We start from the raw sequence: 20,715 nt of genomic DNA on the forward strand, positions 1-20,715 counted from the left end.
CACACAAGCAGCAAAACTCAACCAAATCGCCAATCTACTAATTATGACCCCAGACTACAAAACATTCAGAAAAGAAATAGACTCTACTCTTCAAGAAATTCCTGCAAATGACTTAATACTGCTAGCTCCTTACCAATTCCCAATACCACTCCCCAATACCTTCCAGATTCCCCAAAGCAACCTCATCTACTCTTCATCTCCTCTAGAAATTACCAGATATCTTCTTCATGTAATACCTTTTTTGTACTTCTTTTGTATCCACTTTGAACCGCAAGGCATTGGCAGAATAGAAATCTCTAATGTAATGTAAAGTACTGATATACCGAGTACTCTTGTCTCTCATTTCCTTAAAACCTCTACTCTTCATCAGTTTGTTACAGGGACATCTTCAGGAGCACACCAATCTTCAATTTGGAAAGCACTCTCCACAGCTGGGCAGCCAAGATCCCCTGACTCTCATTCAGGATCCGGAGGGCAGGATGGTTGTAAAATGATGCCCATGATGTGAATCCCAGCTGTATGGAATTAAGGCATTCTGTGCAGAAGCTGGTGTTGGTGCACTGGGGGTATCTTCCTCTCACAGTTGCACCCTGTATAGCTCTGATGTATAGTTTCCCCTCGTGCTGCCAAGAGATTTATCTCTGCAGAATACAGTAGGATTGTGGAAGATGGGACCCTATGGAGACGGCCATGTGTTGAGCCTGGTACAGGCATTACATTGTTAGACCCAGAGGAGTAGCATTTTCTTGCACAGTGACTGGCATTAGCTGAAACTGGCCCCCAGATTGGGATATTGAATTGATTTCACAAAAAAACCATGTGTTTCTTGTCCACATAATGTCGTCTGGCAATCAGCGGGTTGTTGAATGTTATATGGCAAAGTCCACAAAACTTGTCTGTTGAGTCCTAACTTTTTAATTTTAGGGGGCACAAAAGGACCAGCAAAGTTTACTGGGGTGCTCTGCTGAAAATAGTTTCTCTACAGTGTCTTTATTCTTTTATCCTCAGGTTCTTAGCATAGGTTTTACTCTCAAAATGAGACTCTGCCACAACGGGTAGGACAAAAGTTAGTACAATCCTCATTACCATTACTGCTCTCCTTGTCACCAACAGCATTGTCTCTTATGCCCACACAACTCCAGCAGAACTGCACCCATCTCAAACAAACTGAAAGCTCACCTGCTTTGCCAATTCCATTTCCATGGAACGTCATTACCCATAAACCTGCTTAAACAAAGCCTTTAGGCATGTTCAACAAAGTACAGTATCTGTCAATATTAATTTACCCCCTCTTTTACGAACGCATAGTGTGGGTTTTAGTGCCAGCTGCGGTGGTAACTACTCCGACGCTCATAGGAATTCTACGAGTGTTGGAGTAGTTACAGCCGTTGCTGGTGCTAAAACCTGTGCTATGCGTTCGTAAAAGAGGGGGGGTAAGTTGGTCCATTCAAGAGGGACTACTAAGTAGAAAGCCCAAGCCAGTGTCTCTGCAAAGTAAATTTACTTGATGGTCAGGATCTAAAGTAGCTTTATGTCCATAGACCAAGCATGAAAAAAAATAAGACATCCTGTGAAAATAAGCCCTAGTGCATTTTTTGGACCCAAAATTAATATAAGACAGTGTCTTATTTTGGGGGAAACATGGTTATTACCAAGAAACCAATGGCCCAGAAATGTTTTGTACCTGAAAAGCTGTGTGAATGTTATGGAGCTGGAAAGGTCACAAGAGCCCCTTTACTGTGATGTCAGTATCAAGTGGTTGATTTGCAATATAGAGACAGATGACATTTCTTTCCGCTGATCCCTCTGCCCTGCTTTCTCCATACAGATCAATTCCCAAAGCACAAATTTCTAGCTGCGGCAACCAGATACTCTCTGAACTGCTACACCACCTATTGCATTTTTCATCACTGATTGCTATCGCTCAGGAAGCTCTGGTAGAGTTGCCGGGATAAGCGTTTTTTTTAAAGGTGAAAAGGATATTTACAAATAACCAACTTTTCACACCCTGGTAGTCATACTCAAGCAGCACTCAGTTCTAGCTGTAAACAAAAAAATCTTAAAATTCTTTCTTAAACTGTTCATCCTAGAAAAAACAAAGTAGAATTTGGTAGATGCTTCCATACATTGATTGTGCCTGTTTATTTGGAAGCTCATACATTGATACATGTGTGTGAAAGTTTAGGTATAAGACAAAGCCTGCAGCAGACATCAGTTTTCTAAATGCTTGCTGCTGCAGGTTTTTTTTTTTATAGCCAGAAATTCAGTGCTATTATCCAGATACCAAGCAGCATGGAATATTAAGATACTTGGATATGTACCTAGATAAAGTTAGAGCAGCCTTTTTGCTGGGAAGTTACTTGATTAATGAACTGAATACAGTTAGTGATTTTATTAGATATACCGCAATTTTTAACCAGAAAAGTTAAGCCAACAGGATAAATGTTAACTCCACCCCCGTGGATCACCCTGGCACTACCCAGATAGTACCATGGTGGTCTGTAACATACTAACATAGTAGATGATGGCAGATAAAGACCCGAATGGTCCATCCAGTCTTCCCAACTTTGATTCAATTTAATTTTTTTTTTTTCTTAGTCATTTCTGGGCAAGAATCCAAAGCTCTGCCCGGTACTGTGCTTAGGTTCCAACTACTGAAATCTCCGTCAAAGCTCACTCCAGCCCATCTACATCATCTCAGCCATTGAAGCCCTCCCCAGCCTATCCTCAACCAAACAGCCATGTACAGACACAGACCATGCAAGTCTGCCCAGTACTGGCCTTAGTTCTTCAATATTTACTATTATTTTCTGATCCTAGATCCTCTGTGTTCATCCCATGCTTTTTTTTTTTTAAACTCTGTCACCGTTCTCCTCTCTACCACCTCTCTCAGGAGCGCATTCCAGGCATCCATCACCCTCTCCGTAAAGAAGAATTTCCTAACATTGCTCTTGAGTCTACCACCCCTCAACCTCAAATTGTCCTCTGGTTTTACCATTTTCCTTTCTCTGGAAAAGATTTTGTTCTACGTTAAAACCTTTCAAGTATTTGAACGTCTAAATCATATCTCCCCTGTCCCTCCTTTCCTCTAGGGTATACATATTCAAGGCTTCCAGTCTCTCCTCATACGTCTTTTGGCGCAAACCTCCTATCATATTCGTTGCCCTCCTCTGGACTGCTTCAAGTCTTTTTATGTCCTTCGTCAGATACAGTCTCTAAAACTGAATACAATACTCCAAGTGGAGCCTCACAAATGATAGGGGCATCAACACCTTCTTCCATCTATTGGCTACACCTCTCTTTATACAGCCCAGCATCCTTCTGGCAGCAGCCACCACCTTGTCACACTTTTTTCGCCTTTAGATCTTCGGACACTATCATCCCAAGGTACCTCTTCCCCATCTGTGCATATCAACCTCTCTCCTCCCAGCATATATGGTTCCTTCTGATTACTAATCCCCAAATGCATTACTCTGCATTGAATTTTAGTTGCCAGATAGACCATTTCTCAGATCCTTTTTTGTGTTTTCCACTCCCTCCTCAGTGTCTACTCTGTTACAAATCTTGGTATCATTCACAAAAAGGCAAACCTTTCCTTTTAACCCTTCAGCAATGTCACTCACAAACATATTGAACAGGATCGGCCCTGCACCGAACCCTGAGGGACTCCACTACTCACCTTTCCTTCCTCCAAGCAACTTCCATTAACCACCACCCTCTGGTGTCTGTCCAACAACCAGTTTCTAATCCAGTTCACCACTTTGGGTCCTAACTTCAGCCCTTCAAGTTTGTTCAACAGCCTCCAATGAGGAACTGTGTCAAAGGCTTTGCTGAAATCTAAGTAAATTACATCTAGCATATGTCCTCGATCCAGCTCTCCGGTCACCCAATCAAAAAATTCAATCAGGTTCGTTTGGCACAATTTACCTTTTGTAAAGCCATGTTGCCACGGATCCTGTAACCCATTAGATTCAAGGAAGTACACTATCCTTTCTTTCAGCAACACTTCCATTATTTTTCCAGCAACCGAAGTGCGGTTTACCGGCCTGTAGTTTCCCCTTTCATCTCTTTGACCACTTTTGTGAATAGTGACCACATCCGCTCTCCTCCAGTCCCCAGGAACCACTCCCGTCTCCAGAGATTTGTTGAACAAGTCTTTAATAGGACCTGGTCCCATCACTTTGTCCACCTTCAGTTTTTAATAAACACTTTCCTCTGTGAACGACACAGAATCTACTCCATTTTCTTGTGTAACTTTGCCAGACAATCTTGGTCCTTCTCTGAGATTTTCTTTCGTGAACACAGAAGTATTTGTTTAGCAAGTTTGCTGTTTCCTCATCATTCTCCACATATCGACTCCTAGCATCTTTTAGTTTAGCAATTCAATTTTTTTTATCTCCCTCCTTTCACTAATATATGTGAAAAAAATTGTGTCTCCCTTTTTTACATTTTTAGCCATTTGCTCTTCCGCCTATGCTTTCACCAGACGTAGCGCTCTCTTGGCTTCTTTCATTTTCACCGGGTAGTCCTTTCTGTACTCCTCTTCTTGCTATTTCTTTTTTATATTTCAGGAACGCCAACTCTTTGGCCTTTATTTTCTCCACCACTAGTTTGGAGAACCATATTGGTTTCCTTTTTCTCTTAGTTTTATTTATTTTCTTCACATAGCCATGTTCTTCACATAGCCATTTTCTTCACATAGCTGTAGCCATTTTTATTGCTCCTTTCAGCTTAGATCACTGTTTTTCCACTTCTCTTATGTCCTCCCATCCTAACAGTTCTTTCTTCAGGTACTCTTCCATTTTATTAAAGTCCATACGTTAGAAATCTAGGACTTTAAGTATTGTGTGGCCGCTCTCCACTTTAGCTTTTATATCAAACCAAACCATTTGATGATCTCTACTTCCCAGGTGAGCTCCCACTCGAACATTAGAGATACTCACCCCATTTGTAGGACCAGATCCAATATAACACAATTGCTTACTGTAACATGTGTTATCCAGGAACAGCAGGCAGCTATTCTCACATGTGGGTGACGTCATCCATGGAGCCCGGATGCGGACAGCATCACAAGCAGACTTGCTTGAAGAACTTTATAAAGTTTGCGACTGCCACACCGCGCATGCGTGAGTGCCTTCTCGCCCGACGCAGGGCGCGAGTCTCTTCAGTTCAGATAGCTAGCAGAGAAGCCAAACAGGGGAGGTGGGTGGGTTGTGAGAATAGTTGCCTGCTGTCCCTGGATAACACCTGTTACAGTAAGTAACTGTGCTTTATCCCAGGACAAGCAGGCAGCCTATTCTCAACATGTGAGTGACCTACAAGCTAACCAGAATGGGATGGTGGGAGTGTTGGCAATTCAGGAGAATAAATTTTGTAACAGTGCCTGGCCGAAATGGCCATTCCGTCTGGAAAAAGCATCCAGACAATAATGAGAGGTGAAAGTATGAACCGAGGACCAAGTGGCAGCTTTACAGATTTCTTCAACAGGAGTAGATCTAAGGAAAGCTATTGATGCTACCATGGCTCTGACTTTATGGGCTGTGACTGAACTCTGTAGATGCAGTCCAGCTTGAGCATAGCAGAAAGAGATGCAAGCAGCTAACCAGTTGGAGATGTTGCGCTTGGAAATCGGATGTCCCAACTTGTTGGATCAAAGGAGACAAAAAGTTGAGGTGCAGATCTGTGTGGCTTAGTTCTTTGCACGTAAAAAGCCAAAGTATACTTACAGTCCAGAGTATGATGAGCTGTTTCTCCAGGATGAAAATGAGGCTTTGGAAAAAACACCGAAAGTACAATGGATTGATTGAGATGAAATTCTGAAACCACTTTAGGTAAGAATTTAGGATGAGTACGAAGGATCACCTTGTCATGATGGAATACTGTGAAAGGTGGGTCTGCAACTAAAGCTTGTGGCTCGCTGACCCTGCGAGCAGACGTGAGAGCAATGAAAAAAAAAAAACACTTTCCAAGTGAGATATTTAAGATGAGCCGAAGTCATTGGTTTGAAAGGAGGCTTCATCAATTGAGCAAGAACAACATTGAGATCCCAAACCACTTGAGGAGGTTTGAGAGGTGATTTGACTTTGAAAAGACCTTTCATAAATCTGGAAACCACAGCAGCAATTGCACTGAGATGGACTCTAATGGATATGGATATGAGGCCTGATTGAGACAAATGGAACAGGTAATCCAAAACTGAAGACAAGGAGGTAAATTGAGGCTCCTTCTGATGCACCAAACAGAAAATCTAGTCCATTTCTTATTGTAGCATTGTCTAGTGGTAGGCTTCCTAGAAGCCTCTAAATTGTCCTGTACAGATTAAGAAAACTGTAGAGTGGCAGTTAGGTTGAGATGTACTAAGCTGTCAAGTGTAGAGACTGCAGGTTGGGATGAAGTAGAGACCCCTGACTCTGTGTAAGCAGAGGGGGAAAAACTGGTATAAGTAGTGGTTCCCTGCTGCTGAGTTGAAGCAGAAGGGAGAACCAAGGTTGCCTGGGCACCGAGGAGTTATCAGAATCATTATGGCATGTTCCTGTTTGAGTTTGACAAGTGTCTTGAGAATAAGAGGGAATGAAGGGAAAGCATTGAGAAACCAATTTGTCCATTCCAGGAGAAAAGCATCTGCCTCCAGTTGGTGAGGGGAGTATATCCTGGAGCAGAACTGAGGCAGTTTGTTGTTGTGGGGAGACGCAAAGAGGAGGAGGAGTTCCCCACTGAGAAAAAATGTGGTGAAGAGGCGAGGAATTGAGTGTCCATTCGTGAGGTTGTATAAGATGACTCAATTTGTCCGCTAGACACTTTTTTTCTCCTTGAATGTAGTCAGCTTTCAGGAAGGTGTTGTGAAGGATGCCCAATTCCAAACCTTCAGAGCTTCCTGGCAAAGAGGGAGAGATCCTGTTCCTCCCTGCTTGTTTACATAGTACATGGCGACTTGGTTGTCTGTCCGAATGAGGACTACCTAGTCATGAAGAAGATACTGAAAATCTTTGAGAGCATTGAAAATCACTCCGAGTTCCAACGGATTGATGTTACACTGACGATCCGTGCTGGACCAATGGCCTTGAGTACGGAGACCATCTAGATGAGTCCCCCAAGAAGAATCTGTCATGAGGACCTTCTGATGAGGGGGTGTTTGAAACAGTAAACCTCTGGAGAGATTGGAACAGAGCATCCACCAGTGGAGAGACTGTCTCAATGAAAGAGTCAGTCTGATGTGTTGAGAGAGTGGGTCGAAAGCCTGAGCCCACTGAGATGCCAGAGTCCATTGAGGGATTCTGAGGTGAAGTTTGGCAAAAGGAGTCACGTTAACTGTAGAGGCCATGTGACCTAGGAGAACCATCATGTCTCTGACAGTGTAGTGAGGGATGACACTTTGTGAGAAAGGTGAATGAGAGCATCCTGATGCTGTTCAGGAAGAAATGCTCTGAGTTGTACAGTGTCCAAGACAGCTCTGATGAACTGTAGAGTTTGAGAGGGCTGTAGTTGGGACTTGGGAAAGTTGATTTCGAACCCAAAAACTTTGAAAGAACCAAATAGTCCATTGGGTCGCTACAATAACCCCCTCGAGATGTTGAATTTTTGATGAGCCTGCCGTCCAGGTACGGAAACACCTGTAGACCATGGTTCCGCAGAGCTGCTGCTACTACAACTAGGCACTTGGTAAAAACTCTTGGAGATGTTGCAAGGCTGAAGGGTAGCAACACTGTATTGGAAATGCAGATTTCCCACTCGAAATCTGAGGAACTGTCGAGAGGCTGGATGAATGGGAATGCGAGTATAAACCTCTGATATCTAAAGAACATAACCAATCATTCTGATCTAGAAGGGGATATAAGGATGCCAGAGACAAGTGGAATTTTTCTTTGACTAAAAATTTGTTGAGTGCTCTGAGATCCAAGATAGGGTGCAGATCGCCGGTCTTCTTCAGAACTAGGAAGTAACGGGAATAAAAACTCCTGCTCTGCTGTTCCAAGGGAACTTCCTCGATGGCACGGAGATGAAGCAGAGCATGAGCTTCCTGAAGAAGAAGGGTGGTCCTGTGATGAATTGGAAGGATACTCTCTTGGTGGAATCTGTAGGAAATGAAGAGAGTATCCTTCCTTGAGGATATACAGCACCCAGAGGTCTGATGTAATCATCTCCCAGTGGTGGTAAAAATGATGGAGACGATCTTCAATGGGAAGGGGAGAGCAGAGAGGCAGAACGACGGAGGTTATGCTCTGTATTAGATGGTCAAAAAGGTTGAGAGGCCTTAGGTGCAGCAGTAGTCTGAGATTTTTGCTTCCTTTGCTGCTCTTGTTGTGGTTGTTTTTTTAGGAGGCACTCGTGTATAAGGAGCTGCTCTCTGTGGAAAATGCCTCTGGTAAGTTGGAAGAGGACTGAAGCCTTTAGAGGTAGAAGGCTTAGGCTTAGGACGAATGATGGAAGCAAACGATTTCTCATGTTCAGACAATCATTTAGTATCTGCCTCCATGGAGTCAGCAAACAATTCATTGCCCTGACAAGGGATGTTGGCCAGACGATCTTGAAGATTGGGATCCATGTCTACAGTGCGAAGCCAGGCAAGCCAGTGCATTGCCATTGAGAAGGCAGTGACCCTCGAGGAAAGTTCAAATGCATCATAGGAAGATTGAAGGAGATGCATGCGGCAGTGTGTCACCAAATGCTTGAAATAAGAAATGAAAACAAAATTGTAATTCAAAACTCTAGTTGCCATAAGAGAATTTTGATACAAACGTCAACCAAACTTGTCCATGGTCCTGCCCTCTTCCAGGAGGGACAGTGGCATAAACTTTGGCAGAATTGGTCCTTTTCAGAGAAGACTCCACGAGAAGGGACTGATGGGATAACTGAGATTTCTCAAAGCCCTTGCAGTGGACCATCCTGTAACGAGATTCCAGCTTTCCTGGTACAGCAAGAATGGAATAAGGTGTTTCAAGATTTTACTTGAAAGTTTGAGAAAGAAGTCTATTAATGGACAATTTAAGAGACTCCGAAGGATATAAACATAGAAACATAGAAAAATGACGGCAGAAAAGGGCCAAAGCCCACCAAGTCTGCCCACTCAAGTGACCCTTCTCCTTGATTTTGCTCACCACTCCCTGCCCTTACCTCATTAGAGATCCCACATGAATATCCCATTTATTTTTGAAATCTGCCACGCTGTTGGCCTCAATCACCTGCCGTGGAAGTTCGTTCCAATGATCGACCACTCTCTCAGTGAAGAAATACTTTCTGGAGTCACCATGAAATTTCCCTCCCCTGATTTTCAGCGGATGCCCTCTGGTGGACGAAGGTCCTATAAGACGGAAGATATCCTCTTCCACCTCGATACGACCCGTGATATATTTAAATGTCTCAATCATGTCCCCTCTCTCTCTTCGTTCTTCAAGTGAGTACAGCTGCAATTTATTCAGCCTTACTTCATACGGAAGATCCTTGAGCCCCGAGACCATCCTGGTGGCCATCCGTTGAACTGACTCAATTCTCAGCACATCTTTCCGGTAATGTGGTCTCTAGAATTGAACACAATATTCCAAATGAGGTCTCACCATGGACCTGTACAGTGGCATTATGACCTCTGGCATCCTGCTGATAAAACCTCTACGAATACAACCCATCATTTGCCTTGCCTTGGAGGAAGCCTTTTCCACTTGATTGGCAGTTTTCATGTCATCACTAATGATTACTCCTAAATCCCGTTCTTCCGTGGTCCTAACTAAGGTCTCACCATTTAGCGTGTAAGTCCTGCACAGATTTCTTTTACCCAGGTGCATCACTTTGCATTTTTTAGCATTGAAGTTGAGCTGCCAAGTCAATGACCATTGTTCTAATAGTAGTAGGTCCTGCGTCATACTGTCAGGCATAGTGCTTTTACCTACTATGTTGCACAGTTTGGCGTCGTCGGCGAACAATGATATTTTTCCTCTGAGCCCTTGGGTCATATCACTTATGAATATTGTCGCACACCCGGTATTGGCTAGTCAGAATGGCTACTGGGTGCTGCGCACAAACACAGTTCCTAGACGTGCCTTCGCGAATTGAAAGGCCCTGCTGGTGATAATAATGTCAGGACACACAAAAATGCTCAGGATATCTGAGTTTTTAAAGATAGCACACTTTATTTAATACAGTCACTGTGCTCATGTCCCAAATCAAAAAGTAAAAGAAACCTCAGTAGTCCAGCTTATTTCAGAGCTAAACATGAGCAGCCCTTTCCTCAGGGTAAGCCTTTATCAGGTAGTCCTTATTATTGAACTTAAAGTCAGTTTGTTTTAGCAAGCACACTGTGTTAGCCTGAGTGTATCACAGGCTTCTCCCCTTTTAAACCAGCCAAGCTGGCGGGGGTGGGGAGTTGCTGAATCCACTTAATTAACTTGCCAGAGAATGGCCCCTCTATCCCAACTTTGGATCTTTGTGGATTCAGACCCCACAACTCCCACTGGATAACAATCAGTAGCTCCTGATCCCAAAAGAAAAAGGAAAAACAAAACTCAAAACAGAGTTCACAGTCCTCAGAGTTTCTTTAGGGTGAGACTTAATAAAAATGCTCACACCCACACAGTCCCAGCCAGCACAAGTCCCAGGTGCCTCAAAACACCAATCAGTTTTGTAAGAGAAGAAAAACAACTTAACTCTCTTCCATGCAGTCTTCTCCAAGCTCGCAGGTAATATCCATTGCTTCCTCAGGTAGGCTTGCCAAAGGGAAATTACTCAGGTCCTTCATCTCAATCTCGTTCCCTTGCTGAGCCACGGGAGCAGCACCTGGCCATGAGTCTCCTTCCAAGGTTGGATCCAGACTGAATCTTCCCAGCTTGGACTGCTGGTTATGACCAGACTTGAGAAAGCCACGCCCTATCCTGAAAGGGGAATGGGTTGGCTTTTGCTGAGCCTTCTGGTGTTGCTCAATTAGTCTCAGGAGCTGTGTGCTAGATTGATTAAGAGCCTGCCTACCAGAGTGCTTTTTAGCAGGGACTGTTCTAGGTTCAGGGAAGTTCTCAAACTCATCCTGCTTCCCCTCCCCCCAGGGCTCCTGCTCTTGGGCACTCTCATCAGGGCTAGAATCCTGTTCTCCCCTGCTGCTACATTGATCAGCCCTTTTAAAGATTAGGGGTTTTTGTACTTTTACAGGCACAAACCTGACCTCAGTAGCGGGTTTGTGACAATATGTTGAATAGGATTGGACCCAAGACCGAGCCTTGCGGTACTCCACTGGTCACATCCGATGTTTTGGATGGGGTACCATTTACCATCACCCTCTGAAGTCTACCGCTCAGCCAATCCTTAACCCATGCGGCTAGTGTTTCACCTAATCCCAGCGATTTCAACTTGTTCAATAACCTGCAGTGTGGGACGCTGTCAAAAGCTTTGCTGAAGTCCAAATACACTACGTCCAGGGACTCCCCGGCATCCAGTTGTCTTGTTACCCAGTCGAAGAAGCTAATCAGATTTGATTGGCAGGACCTGCCCTTGGTAAATCCATGTTGATGGGGATCACGTAGATCTTCTTCATCCAGGATTGTATCAAATTTCTGTTTGATCAGTGTTTCCATGAGTTTGCATACTATGGATGTGAGACTTACCGGTCTGTAATTCGCCCTCTATGTCCTGCAGCCCTTTTTGTGGAGTGGAATAACGTTAGCTGTTTTCCAGTCCAAGGGGACTCTTCCCGTGCTTAGGGAGAGATTGAAGAGCACAGATAATGGTTCCGCCAGGACTTCCCTCAACTCTCTGAGCACCCTGGGGTGTAGGTTGTCTGGTCCCATGGCTTTGTTTACTTTGAGTCTTGAAAGTTCGCAGTAGACGCTACTGGGCGTAAACTTGAAGTCTTGAAACGGGTCTTTCTGGCTTTCCCTTGTCCGCAAAAGTGGACCGGATCCCGGCGCCTCGCAGGTGAAAACCGAGCAGAAGTATTCATTTAGTAGTTCGGCCTTAGTGGAATCCGATTCTGCATAATTCCCATCCGATTTCCTGAGTCGTTCTATCCCATCTTTGTTTCTTTTTCTGTCACTAATATACCTAAAGACGGATTTATCCCCTTTCTTAATGTTCCGCGCTAGATTCTCCTCTATTCGGAGCTTGGCCTCTCTGACTGCCTTCTTGACATACCCATTTCTTCTAAATATTCCGTAAAGTATTTGGAATCAGAGTCCAAAGTAATATTGAGGTCCTTACTCATTTGATGTAGGAAAGAAGAAAAGATATCTGCTCCAAGGAAGGTTGATCTTTAGGGGAAGGCACCTCGCAAGGCAAAGAACGAAGGTGAAACTTCTCTGGTGTACTGATACTTGAGGTCTGAATATGCAGGTATAGGTGGCTCACTGAGAGAATGGATAGAATCCCTTGCAGGAGAAGAAGTATAGGTGGAAGGTTCTGGAGGTGGTGTCCTCGACTTCGGAGTTGGAGGCCTTGAAGTGTCTTGAGACCTGGAGAAACGAGGCCTGTCTCGAGAAGAGGATCTGTGCCTCGACTGATGTGGAGAACTGTGCCTCGAACCAGACAGGTCTCGCTGAGAGGACCATCGAGGGGTCCTCGCCCTATGCCTCGGAAAGGGCGACGCCTTATGCGAGGAAGGAGGGCTGGAGGCTGGAGAACGAGACACCAGAAGGCACTGAATTCCTTGTGTCGAGGTATCTCGAGGCACTGACAAGGACTCGGCTCCTTGAGTAACGTGCTTATGCTCCAGACGAGACACTCGCAAAGACTCAACTCCTTGAATACTGTATGTAGAATCCTCTCAAGGCACTCCCAAGGAATCAACTCCTTGTATAGAGTGAGTAGATTCAGCTCGAGGCATTGCCAAGGAATCGACTCCTTGTGATACTGTTAAGTGCTCAGACTGGACTGCAGGAAGCAGAGTCGAGGTAGGAGTATGTTTGGCAAGCATATTACCAAACTGACGATCCAAAATGGTCTGGATCATAGCCTCCAAATGTGACACCGAGATTTGAGGATCTGGTACATCTGGTGTTGGTATAGTCTCCAAGGAAAAGGAGGAAGAATGACTCTTCAACTTTGAAACATGCTTCTTGGGCAGCTTGATAACCACTACTGGTACCTGACCTGAGGGAGGCAGCGAGGCAAGCGTCTTGTCAGGAGACGACTTAGCAGATTTGCTCGAGGACAAGGACCAGCTGAATGAAGAGGGTTTGATTAAGGTCGAGGCCGAGGTCAAGGCAGAAGGCAGAACCCCTGTGAGAAGCTTGACCGGATTTGAGGTCGAGACAGAGGAAAATGGATCCATACCGCCAAAGAGTTTTTCCACCTGAACTCGACAACGTTTGAAGCAGGGGTAGGGAACTCCGGTCATCGAGAGCCGTATTCCAGTCGGGTTTTCAGGATTTCCCCAATGAATATGCATGAGATCTATGCATGAGATCTATGCTTTCAATGCATATTCATTGGGGAAATCCTGAAAACCCGACTGGAATACGGCTCTCAAGGACTGGAGTTCCCTACCCTTGGTTTGAAGGCTTGAGGTTGAAGGGTAGCACATGACTCCGGACAATGGTCAGGTCCCAAACACTGAACACACCACCTATGTGGGTCAGTGAGGGAGATTGCGCGCTGGCAACGGCTACACTTCTTGAAGCCTGTGACCGGCCGGGACATAAACGGAAAAATAGCCCCAGCGAGATCGAAGCCCGCAGGCTGAGGCCGCGAGGCAGGCCCCGCCGTGACACCAAAGAAAAATAAAATTAAGTTGTTTTTTTAAAAATGAAAACACGCAAATAAATGCAGCGACCCTGTAAAAAATAAAACACGAGCTGCGGTGAGAGAAGGCACAAAGTAGAACTGAGTCTAGCGCAGAGCGTCGAAATAGGACTTCTCAGCACAGTGGAAAACTAAGAAGACACTTGCCCTGCATCAGGCAGGAAGGCACTCGCGCATGCACGGTGCGGCAGTCACAAACTTTCTAAAGTTCTTCAAGCAAGTCTGCTTGCAAAGCTCTCTGAATCCGGGCTCCGTGGATGATGTCACCCACATGTTGAGAATAGCTGTCTGCTTGTCCTGGGATAATGCTTTCTCCCTTGTGGATTCTGTCACCATTTGTCTGGATAATTCCATTACTTGGATAATTCCATTGAAATTCCAAACAATAGACCCAATTAGTGGGACTTATCCAGACAGGAGCCATTCCTAACTGGATTAAGTCCTGCTGAATATCGATCCCTTAGTGTTTATGCAGCAGTAAACAAAAATAAGGCATTTGGTTGCACTGTTCCTCCTTTACAGAACTGATATTTGGGTAACTGAAGTTTCTGTTTTTAGCACAGGAGGACTTTGATACTTGATTGAGGCTGCATGAGGCCTGACACTAAGGAATGGAACCAGGGTGTCCTGGATGCGAGTTCAGTGCTCTAATTACTATGTAACATTAGCTACCCTAAATTCACTCATTTATTCCACACACACGAGCCACAGCAATTAAATCTTGAATTTATGATCCCTTTTTTCTAGGTAAGCTGGTGGGTATTGCAAAATGCAAAATAAAAGTGTTACAAGTAGTAGAAAATGTGGCTGCCCGCATGATTCCTGGAATAGCCTGGAATGATCACATTACGCTAATATTGAAGAATTTACATTGGTTACCAATTCAATGGAGGAATGAATACAAACTTTTGACAATAGTTCATCAGGTAATTTATGGGGAGACTCCTTTGTATCTAAAACAGCTTTTGAAGCAATATATGCCTATTAGAAATTTGAGATCACAATCTGCAATGAAGCTATCAATTGATGTATTGGGTAAAGCACATTATAGAAAGACGCAAGCAACAGCCATTTCAGTGGCGGGTCCACATTTGTGGAACACTTTGCCAGGGTGCTTAAGATTATGTGGGAGGTGCTGTGGTTTCAGGTGGGATTCGATGGGGCTGGTGGCACAAGGGAGTGGGCATCCCTCCAGCTAATTTTTGTATCAAACAAATATATAGAAAAGGGTAAACTTAGAAAAATCAACAAAGAAGAGTGATAAAGAGTATGTGTTGAAACAAAACGTGGCACGTCGGAACCTGCAAGCTAAAAAGATAAAGTTTGCTGAGTTCTTTTGAATGATATGACGTACACCCTTTAAGACCTTAAGCCTTTTTTGGCATTTTATTCATAAAGTTACAATATAATCTGTTGCTCACTTTTTCATATGCGATGATTGGGCGGTGAGGCGGTAGGGTTGGGGTTTCCCCCAGTTACCACCTCCATGATTCTGAGCATATAAAACTTTTTTGCACATCTATTACATCATCTATACAGCATATTTATAAGTATCATCTAGAGCAATTTTTGTATCAAAAGCACAGGGAAGTGTGGGGGGATAGTAGGAGTGTTTGGCGATGTTGGGGGGGGGTGTCAAGGGATTTTGGAGGAGAGGTGCGTAGTGCAGGGGCTCTGTGGAGGGGGCTAGGGAAATCACTGACTGTGAGGGGAGGGAGGGAGAGGAATCTCCCTGCCAGTTCAGCTGATTCTGGCAGGGGGAATCCCCATCAGCTGAGCCAGTAGTTATCCCCCAAACCAGCTCAGCTGATGGGGATTCCCCTCCCACAATCAGCTGATGGGAAGCCTACTGTTTTTTTCTTCTTGCTCCACGGGTGGTGGGAGGGGGTCATGACCACTGGGGGAATAAGGGGGGGGTCATGCCTTAAACCCTCCAGTGGTCATCTTGCCAGTTTGGTCACCTTTGGAACACAGACGCATGTATAACTGGTCTAAGTAAGTTTTGCCTTGGACGTCCTGGGAAAGCTCCGATTATTGCTGCAGGAATCCAGTTAAGAACGCCTGATGCACACCCATAATGTACCTTCCAACATGCCCCTTTAGGCTCTGGACATTCAGCGGCTTGGAAGTCCTGCTGGATGTCCAGAAAGTTGGTTTTGATTATTAGTACTTGGACGTTCTGGATATTAGGACATCCAAATGCCGACTTACGCTGGTTTTTGGATGTTTAAATGTTTTATGAGCCTGCAAGTATTTTTCAGCTCTGAAAACAAATTATATTACTATTTAACTTACAGAAAACCTGTAAACTACCAAATCGACTAGTGCCCACCATCTTTTCTATTGTTCCTCTCCCTCCCCTTCTCTGTTTTCTTCCTCCATCCCACACTCGTACTACTTTCACTCCCTACCCACCCCTGTCCCTGGTTTTTATTCCTGTTCAATCCCCCCCATGAACTCTGCTTCTTTTAAATGCTGCCTTTGTTCTGCTTGCAACACACTGCGAAACCCTTGCCATGCTTCAGCATATTTTTCTAGCATCTCACAATGTTTTATGTAACTTTATGTAACCTGCTCAGAACTGTGGATAATGTGGAATCTAAATCTTTTAACTAAATAAGTAAACAATTCAATAATAATCTCCTGTTTTCATTTGGCACCATCTCTAGGAATTTCTATACTTGAATATAGTCTTTTAGTCACTTTTCAAGTTATCAGTTTTACGTTCAGTTTCTCCCGCTACATTCATTTCTGCTCACTGTGAAAGCTTGTTCTTTCTGTACCTTCAGCTGCTCACCATACATCGATCCTTCCTTTTCTATCCCATGCCCTCAGTTCTGTGCTATGACCATGGCTTCTCTCTCGGCTCTGAGCAATAAGTAGAACTCTATGGAAGGCGGGCTTCAAGCTCAACTAGTTACCTTCGCTTCTGCATGTGTTACACTGCCAGTGGATCACATATTTCCCCCATCTCATTCAGCCTGGGGATAGGACAGAAACTGAAAGGACTCAAACGATAGCTTATGACATGCTTCGCAAAAAAATACATGCTGCACACAGTGGGGCTCGTGCTGTTGCTAGGAGGGAAATGAATGTATGATGCCACGTGCTCTGAAAGGAAGGAGCCCCTGCATGTTTGTGAGCCACTGCTGTCTTTTACCTCAGTGCAAGTTGAGAGCAGAGAGCAAGTAGTGGTGACTTCCACATACATTTAATAAGTTCAATATCACATTGGTTGACAAACACTAGCCTAAAGTGAATTTCTGGGAGAGAAACTGAAAACAAGGGTTGAAACGAAAGAAGAAAAATAAAATGCTACAGAAAGATCAAAGGGAAAAGATTGAAGAGGAACAGAATGCAAGGTCTTACTAAAAAGAAAAAAAAAAAAGGGGGGGGGAGAGAAAGAAGATATCAGTTTAAGAAGGTTTGAAAAGTTTTATACTTGGTACCAGTTTCAAACTATTACAGCTTATATCAGAAGTACATTTGGAAATTGTGTTCATCAGAGCACTACATTAAATACTTAGAAAAAGCAGCTTGTTAAAAGTCATAACATTGGCAATTTCCTTTTTCTCCACAAAATGCTTTCTTTCCATTAGATCAATGAGAATAAGGGTTCCAAATTTGTCCATCAAAATCTTGTAAGGTTAAACTAAGGCCTAGAATGGTGTAAATTTTGGCCTTACAAAATTTTAGGTCCTTTTATTACGCTGTGGTAAAAAGTGGCCTTAATGCGCCCTTACACGGGGTTTCCCCCCGCATGTTAAAAGCCATTTTTTGCTGCAGCCTCAAACAATAGCCGGTTTTCTATTTTTTATTTTTATTTTTTGTATTAATGACCACTCACTAATGTTCAGACAACAAGATTGAGTGTCAAATTTAATGTCATGGGTTCTAGAGCCAGCAGATCAATCAATGTTAGTTAAATGGACCTCATAATCCACAGGATATTGCTCCCTAATGTACTAAGACTTGAGACAGGGAGACTTACCGATTATCACTGGTCCGCTCCAGGTAGACAATTAACTAGGGAGAAAACTCAACAAGGGAGAAAAACTCCCTAGGCTTCTAACACCCGGTCTAAGTTTAAATCAACAAAAGGCTCAGGAACTCCTGCCATTAAGGGGACCAGTGATAATCGGTAAGTCTCTCTGACTCAAGTCTTAGTACTTTAGGGAGCAATATCCTTTGGATTTTGAGGTCCATTTAACTAACATTGATTGATCTGCTGTCTCTAGAACCCATGACATTAAGTTTGACACACAATCTTGTCTGATTACTAGTTAGTAAGGGTGTCTTTTGCTCCTTGGTAGTATACTGTTGCCATTGGTGTGCAGTCATTACAAAAAAACAAAACAAAAAACAACTTACCATATGAGCACTTACTGCCACCCATTTTGTAGGTAGTAAGGGCTTTCATAGTATTCCTGCACTAACCAGTTAACATGCACTAATATTAAATGCGCTGATCAGCACAGGAATACCCACTCTCCGCCTCCTGAAATGCACCCTCCCAAAAACAATTTTTTTAGCATGCGGTTAGCATGTGCACATTTGGCAGTTGCCACAAGACACCTCAGCATATGCCATGATCTGAGATATTAAGTTACGTTAAGCATGTGTTAGTGCCTAATGTAGTTTGAGAAAGATGCTCTTAGAATCTTCAACAATTTCACCCTTTGGAAAGGCATGTAACATTTTTAGAAAGGGGTGGAGGAGGTGAGAGAGAATACGAGAGGTGCAGATCAGATGAAGAGCATTAGTGGGTCTTATGAACAATATTCTGGAAATCTTGAGCGTCAAAATAAATTTACAGAAACATTTCGGTACAGAAAAGACTAGGGCAGGCATTTGGCAAGTACTTTTTTTTTTTTTTATTACTGAATATTTTTAAGTGACTTACACCTAGGATTTTCCTCTGGCAACGGGCACATTGTGGAGCAAAAAATTTCTCATAGCAAAGGTCACAATAGAGGTCTCCTTTCTCTTCCACAAATCCAGTTTCAGCCATACTGTTTTTGCAGTAAGCACAGTTGAACTCCTCAGGATGCCAGGATTTCCCCAAAGCCAATAGAAAAGGTCCTCTGTTAAAAAAAAAACCCAAAAACCATCTACTGTAGCAATCAAATTATACAGGTAGAATAATTAGGCTCCATGCAGCTTTTGATAGATAATACAATGTAGTATTTGGATTAGAGTGTGGCGTAGTGGTTATCACTATAGCCTCAGCACCCTGAGGTTGTGGGTTCAAACCCCGCACTGCTCCTTGTGACCATGGGCAAGTCATCTAATCCTCCACTGTTTCAGGTACATTAGATAGACTGTGAGCCCACTGGGACAGATAAGATAAATGGTTCAGTACCTGATTTGTAACCCATTCTGAGCTCCTTTGGGGGGATGGGCTAGAAAATCAAATAAATAAATCAAATAGTAATAAATCCTGCAGATTCAGGCAGAAAAATAAAGAAACACTAGTTCATCCTAAAATATGAGGCTAGGCCTTACAAGTCTAAACCAGAGAGGCCCTGTTTTCAAAAGTTCTACACCATTACTACAAAGTCAAAAATGAGAAAACATTTTTTCTAAATAGGGACCACTCATGAAATACCTTCAGGAAGCTTGCAGAATTCACACATGTATTTATTTATTTAAAAATTTATATACCATATATTACCTATATGGTTTCTATAGTAACAAGCATAAAATGTTAAATAAACATACATGCATTCAGTTGTTAAAATACAACACTCTTAAAAATGGTCGATAAACATCAGAAATCTTCAAATCCAGTTTGAATATAAAATTTCAACTCAAAAAAGCCTTCATAAACAGTTGAGTTTTTTGCCATTTTCTTAAAATTCATTCTAGCAGCTCACAAACACAGAATTCCTGGCAAAACCGGAAATTACATCAGAAGCAAGGACTCCGGTGGCAGAGGGGAAACCCCGAGTCGCTAATGCAGACCGGGTAGCAAGGCTCTCTGCTTCCCGCAAGCACGACTCTCTCTTCTCCTCCCTGGCCAGGCAAAAGCGGCGGTAGCAACGGGGCTAACGAATCGGTAAGTCCGATTTTCTTTAATAGTAAACCGATTCGAATCGATTCACCAAAAGTGAATCGGAGAATCAATTCGAATCGCGAATCGGGCAGCACTATACCACACTGAAATCACTATTTATCTGGATTTGCCCAGAAATGTCCTATTTTTAGTGGACTGTCTGGGTGACTGGATGGCTTTCTACCCTATCTGGTGTATTCTTCTCTTTCCCCCACCTACCTCTGGCTCCGCTGAAATTGAAACTTTGAGCCAGCCAATAGCAACAGTGAGGCGAGCCTGCTGCCATAGCCCTACCCCTGTTTCTGCATTGGTAGTATGCACCAGAGAGGCAGCTTCTGGGGCAGGCCAACAGCAGCAGGCTCATCTTGCTGCTGCCGCTGGCCAGCCCAAATATTAAACTTCGATGAAGAGGTAGGTGGGGGACAGGAGACAGCCACAGGGAGAAAAGCACCATCCCACATACGATGGAGATAGAGAGAAAAACAGAAAAACACCCATGGTGGAGGGGGTTGTGGAGAGAGCGAAAGAGAGAAAAGCACCCATGGGGGATAGAGGGAGGAAGAGAGAGAAAGAGAGAGAGAAAATCACCTGCAGGGGTGATTGGAGGGAGGGGAAGAAACATGGACACATGGGGGTAGAGGGATCAAGGGAGAGAGAGAGAAAGAAGCACCTTTAAGGGGAAGGGGAGAGAGAAGCACCCATGGGAGATGGAAGGAGATCAGGCACTAAAATGGTAAAGAATATGGGAAGGAGGACTAAGAAAATGGGTGAAAGGTGGGGTGGGGCAGGGAAGGGTCATGTGCCCTCTTTTATGACTTCACAAATATGGTAACCCTACCCCTCCCTGACTTTTGTTAGGCCTTGGAGTGGAGCTTTGTTCCTCCTTCCCCCAAGTTCTTTCCTTTCTGCTTGGATGTCTTTCTTCCACAGCTTCATTCCTATTTATA

At 43.8% G+C, this 20,715-nt stretch overlaps 1 protein-coding gene across 11 annotated transcripts in view; it reads right to left on the minus strand.

Annotated features, from left to right (window-relative positions):
* PDLIM5 (PDZ and LIM domain 5) overlaps positions 1 to 20,715 on the minus strand; it is a 468,176-nt gene that overhangs the window by 35,550 nt on the left and 411,911 nt on the right. For all 11 annotated transcript variants that reach the window (XM_033957971.1, XM_033957962.1, XM_033958049.1 and 8 more), the window contains one exon: positions 18,617 to 18,797. In XM_033957971.1, coding sequence (XP_033813862.1) covers positions 18,617 to 18,797 — 181 coding nt within the window. The remainder of the gene's footprint in view (positions 1 to 18,616; positions 18,798 to 20,715) is intronic.

This window comes from Geotrypetes seraphini, chromosome 1 (genome assembly GCF_902459505.1).
Source record: "Geotrypetes seraphini chromosome 1, aGeoSer1.1, whole genome shotgun sequence".
Classification (NCBI taxonomy): domain Eukaryota; kingdom Metazoa; phylum Chordata; class Amphibia; order Gymnophiona; family Dermophiidae; genus Geotrypetes; species Geotrypetes seraphini.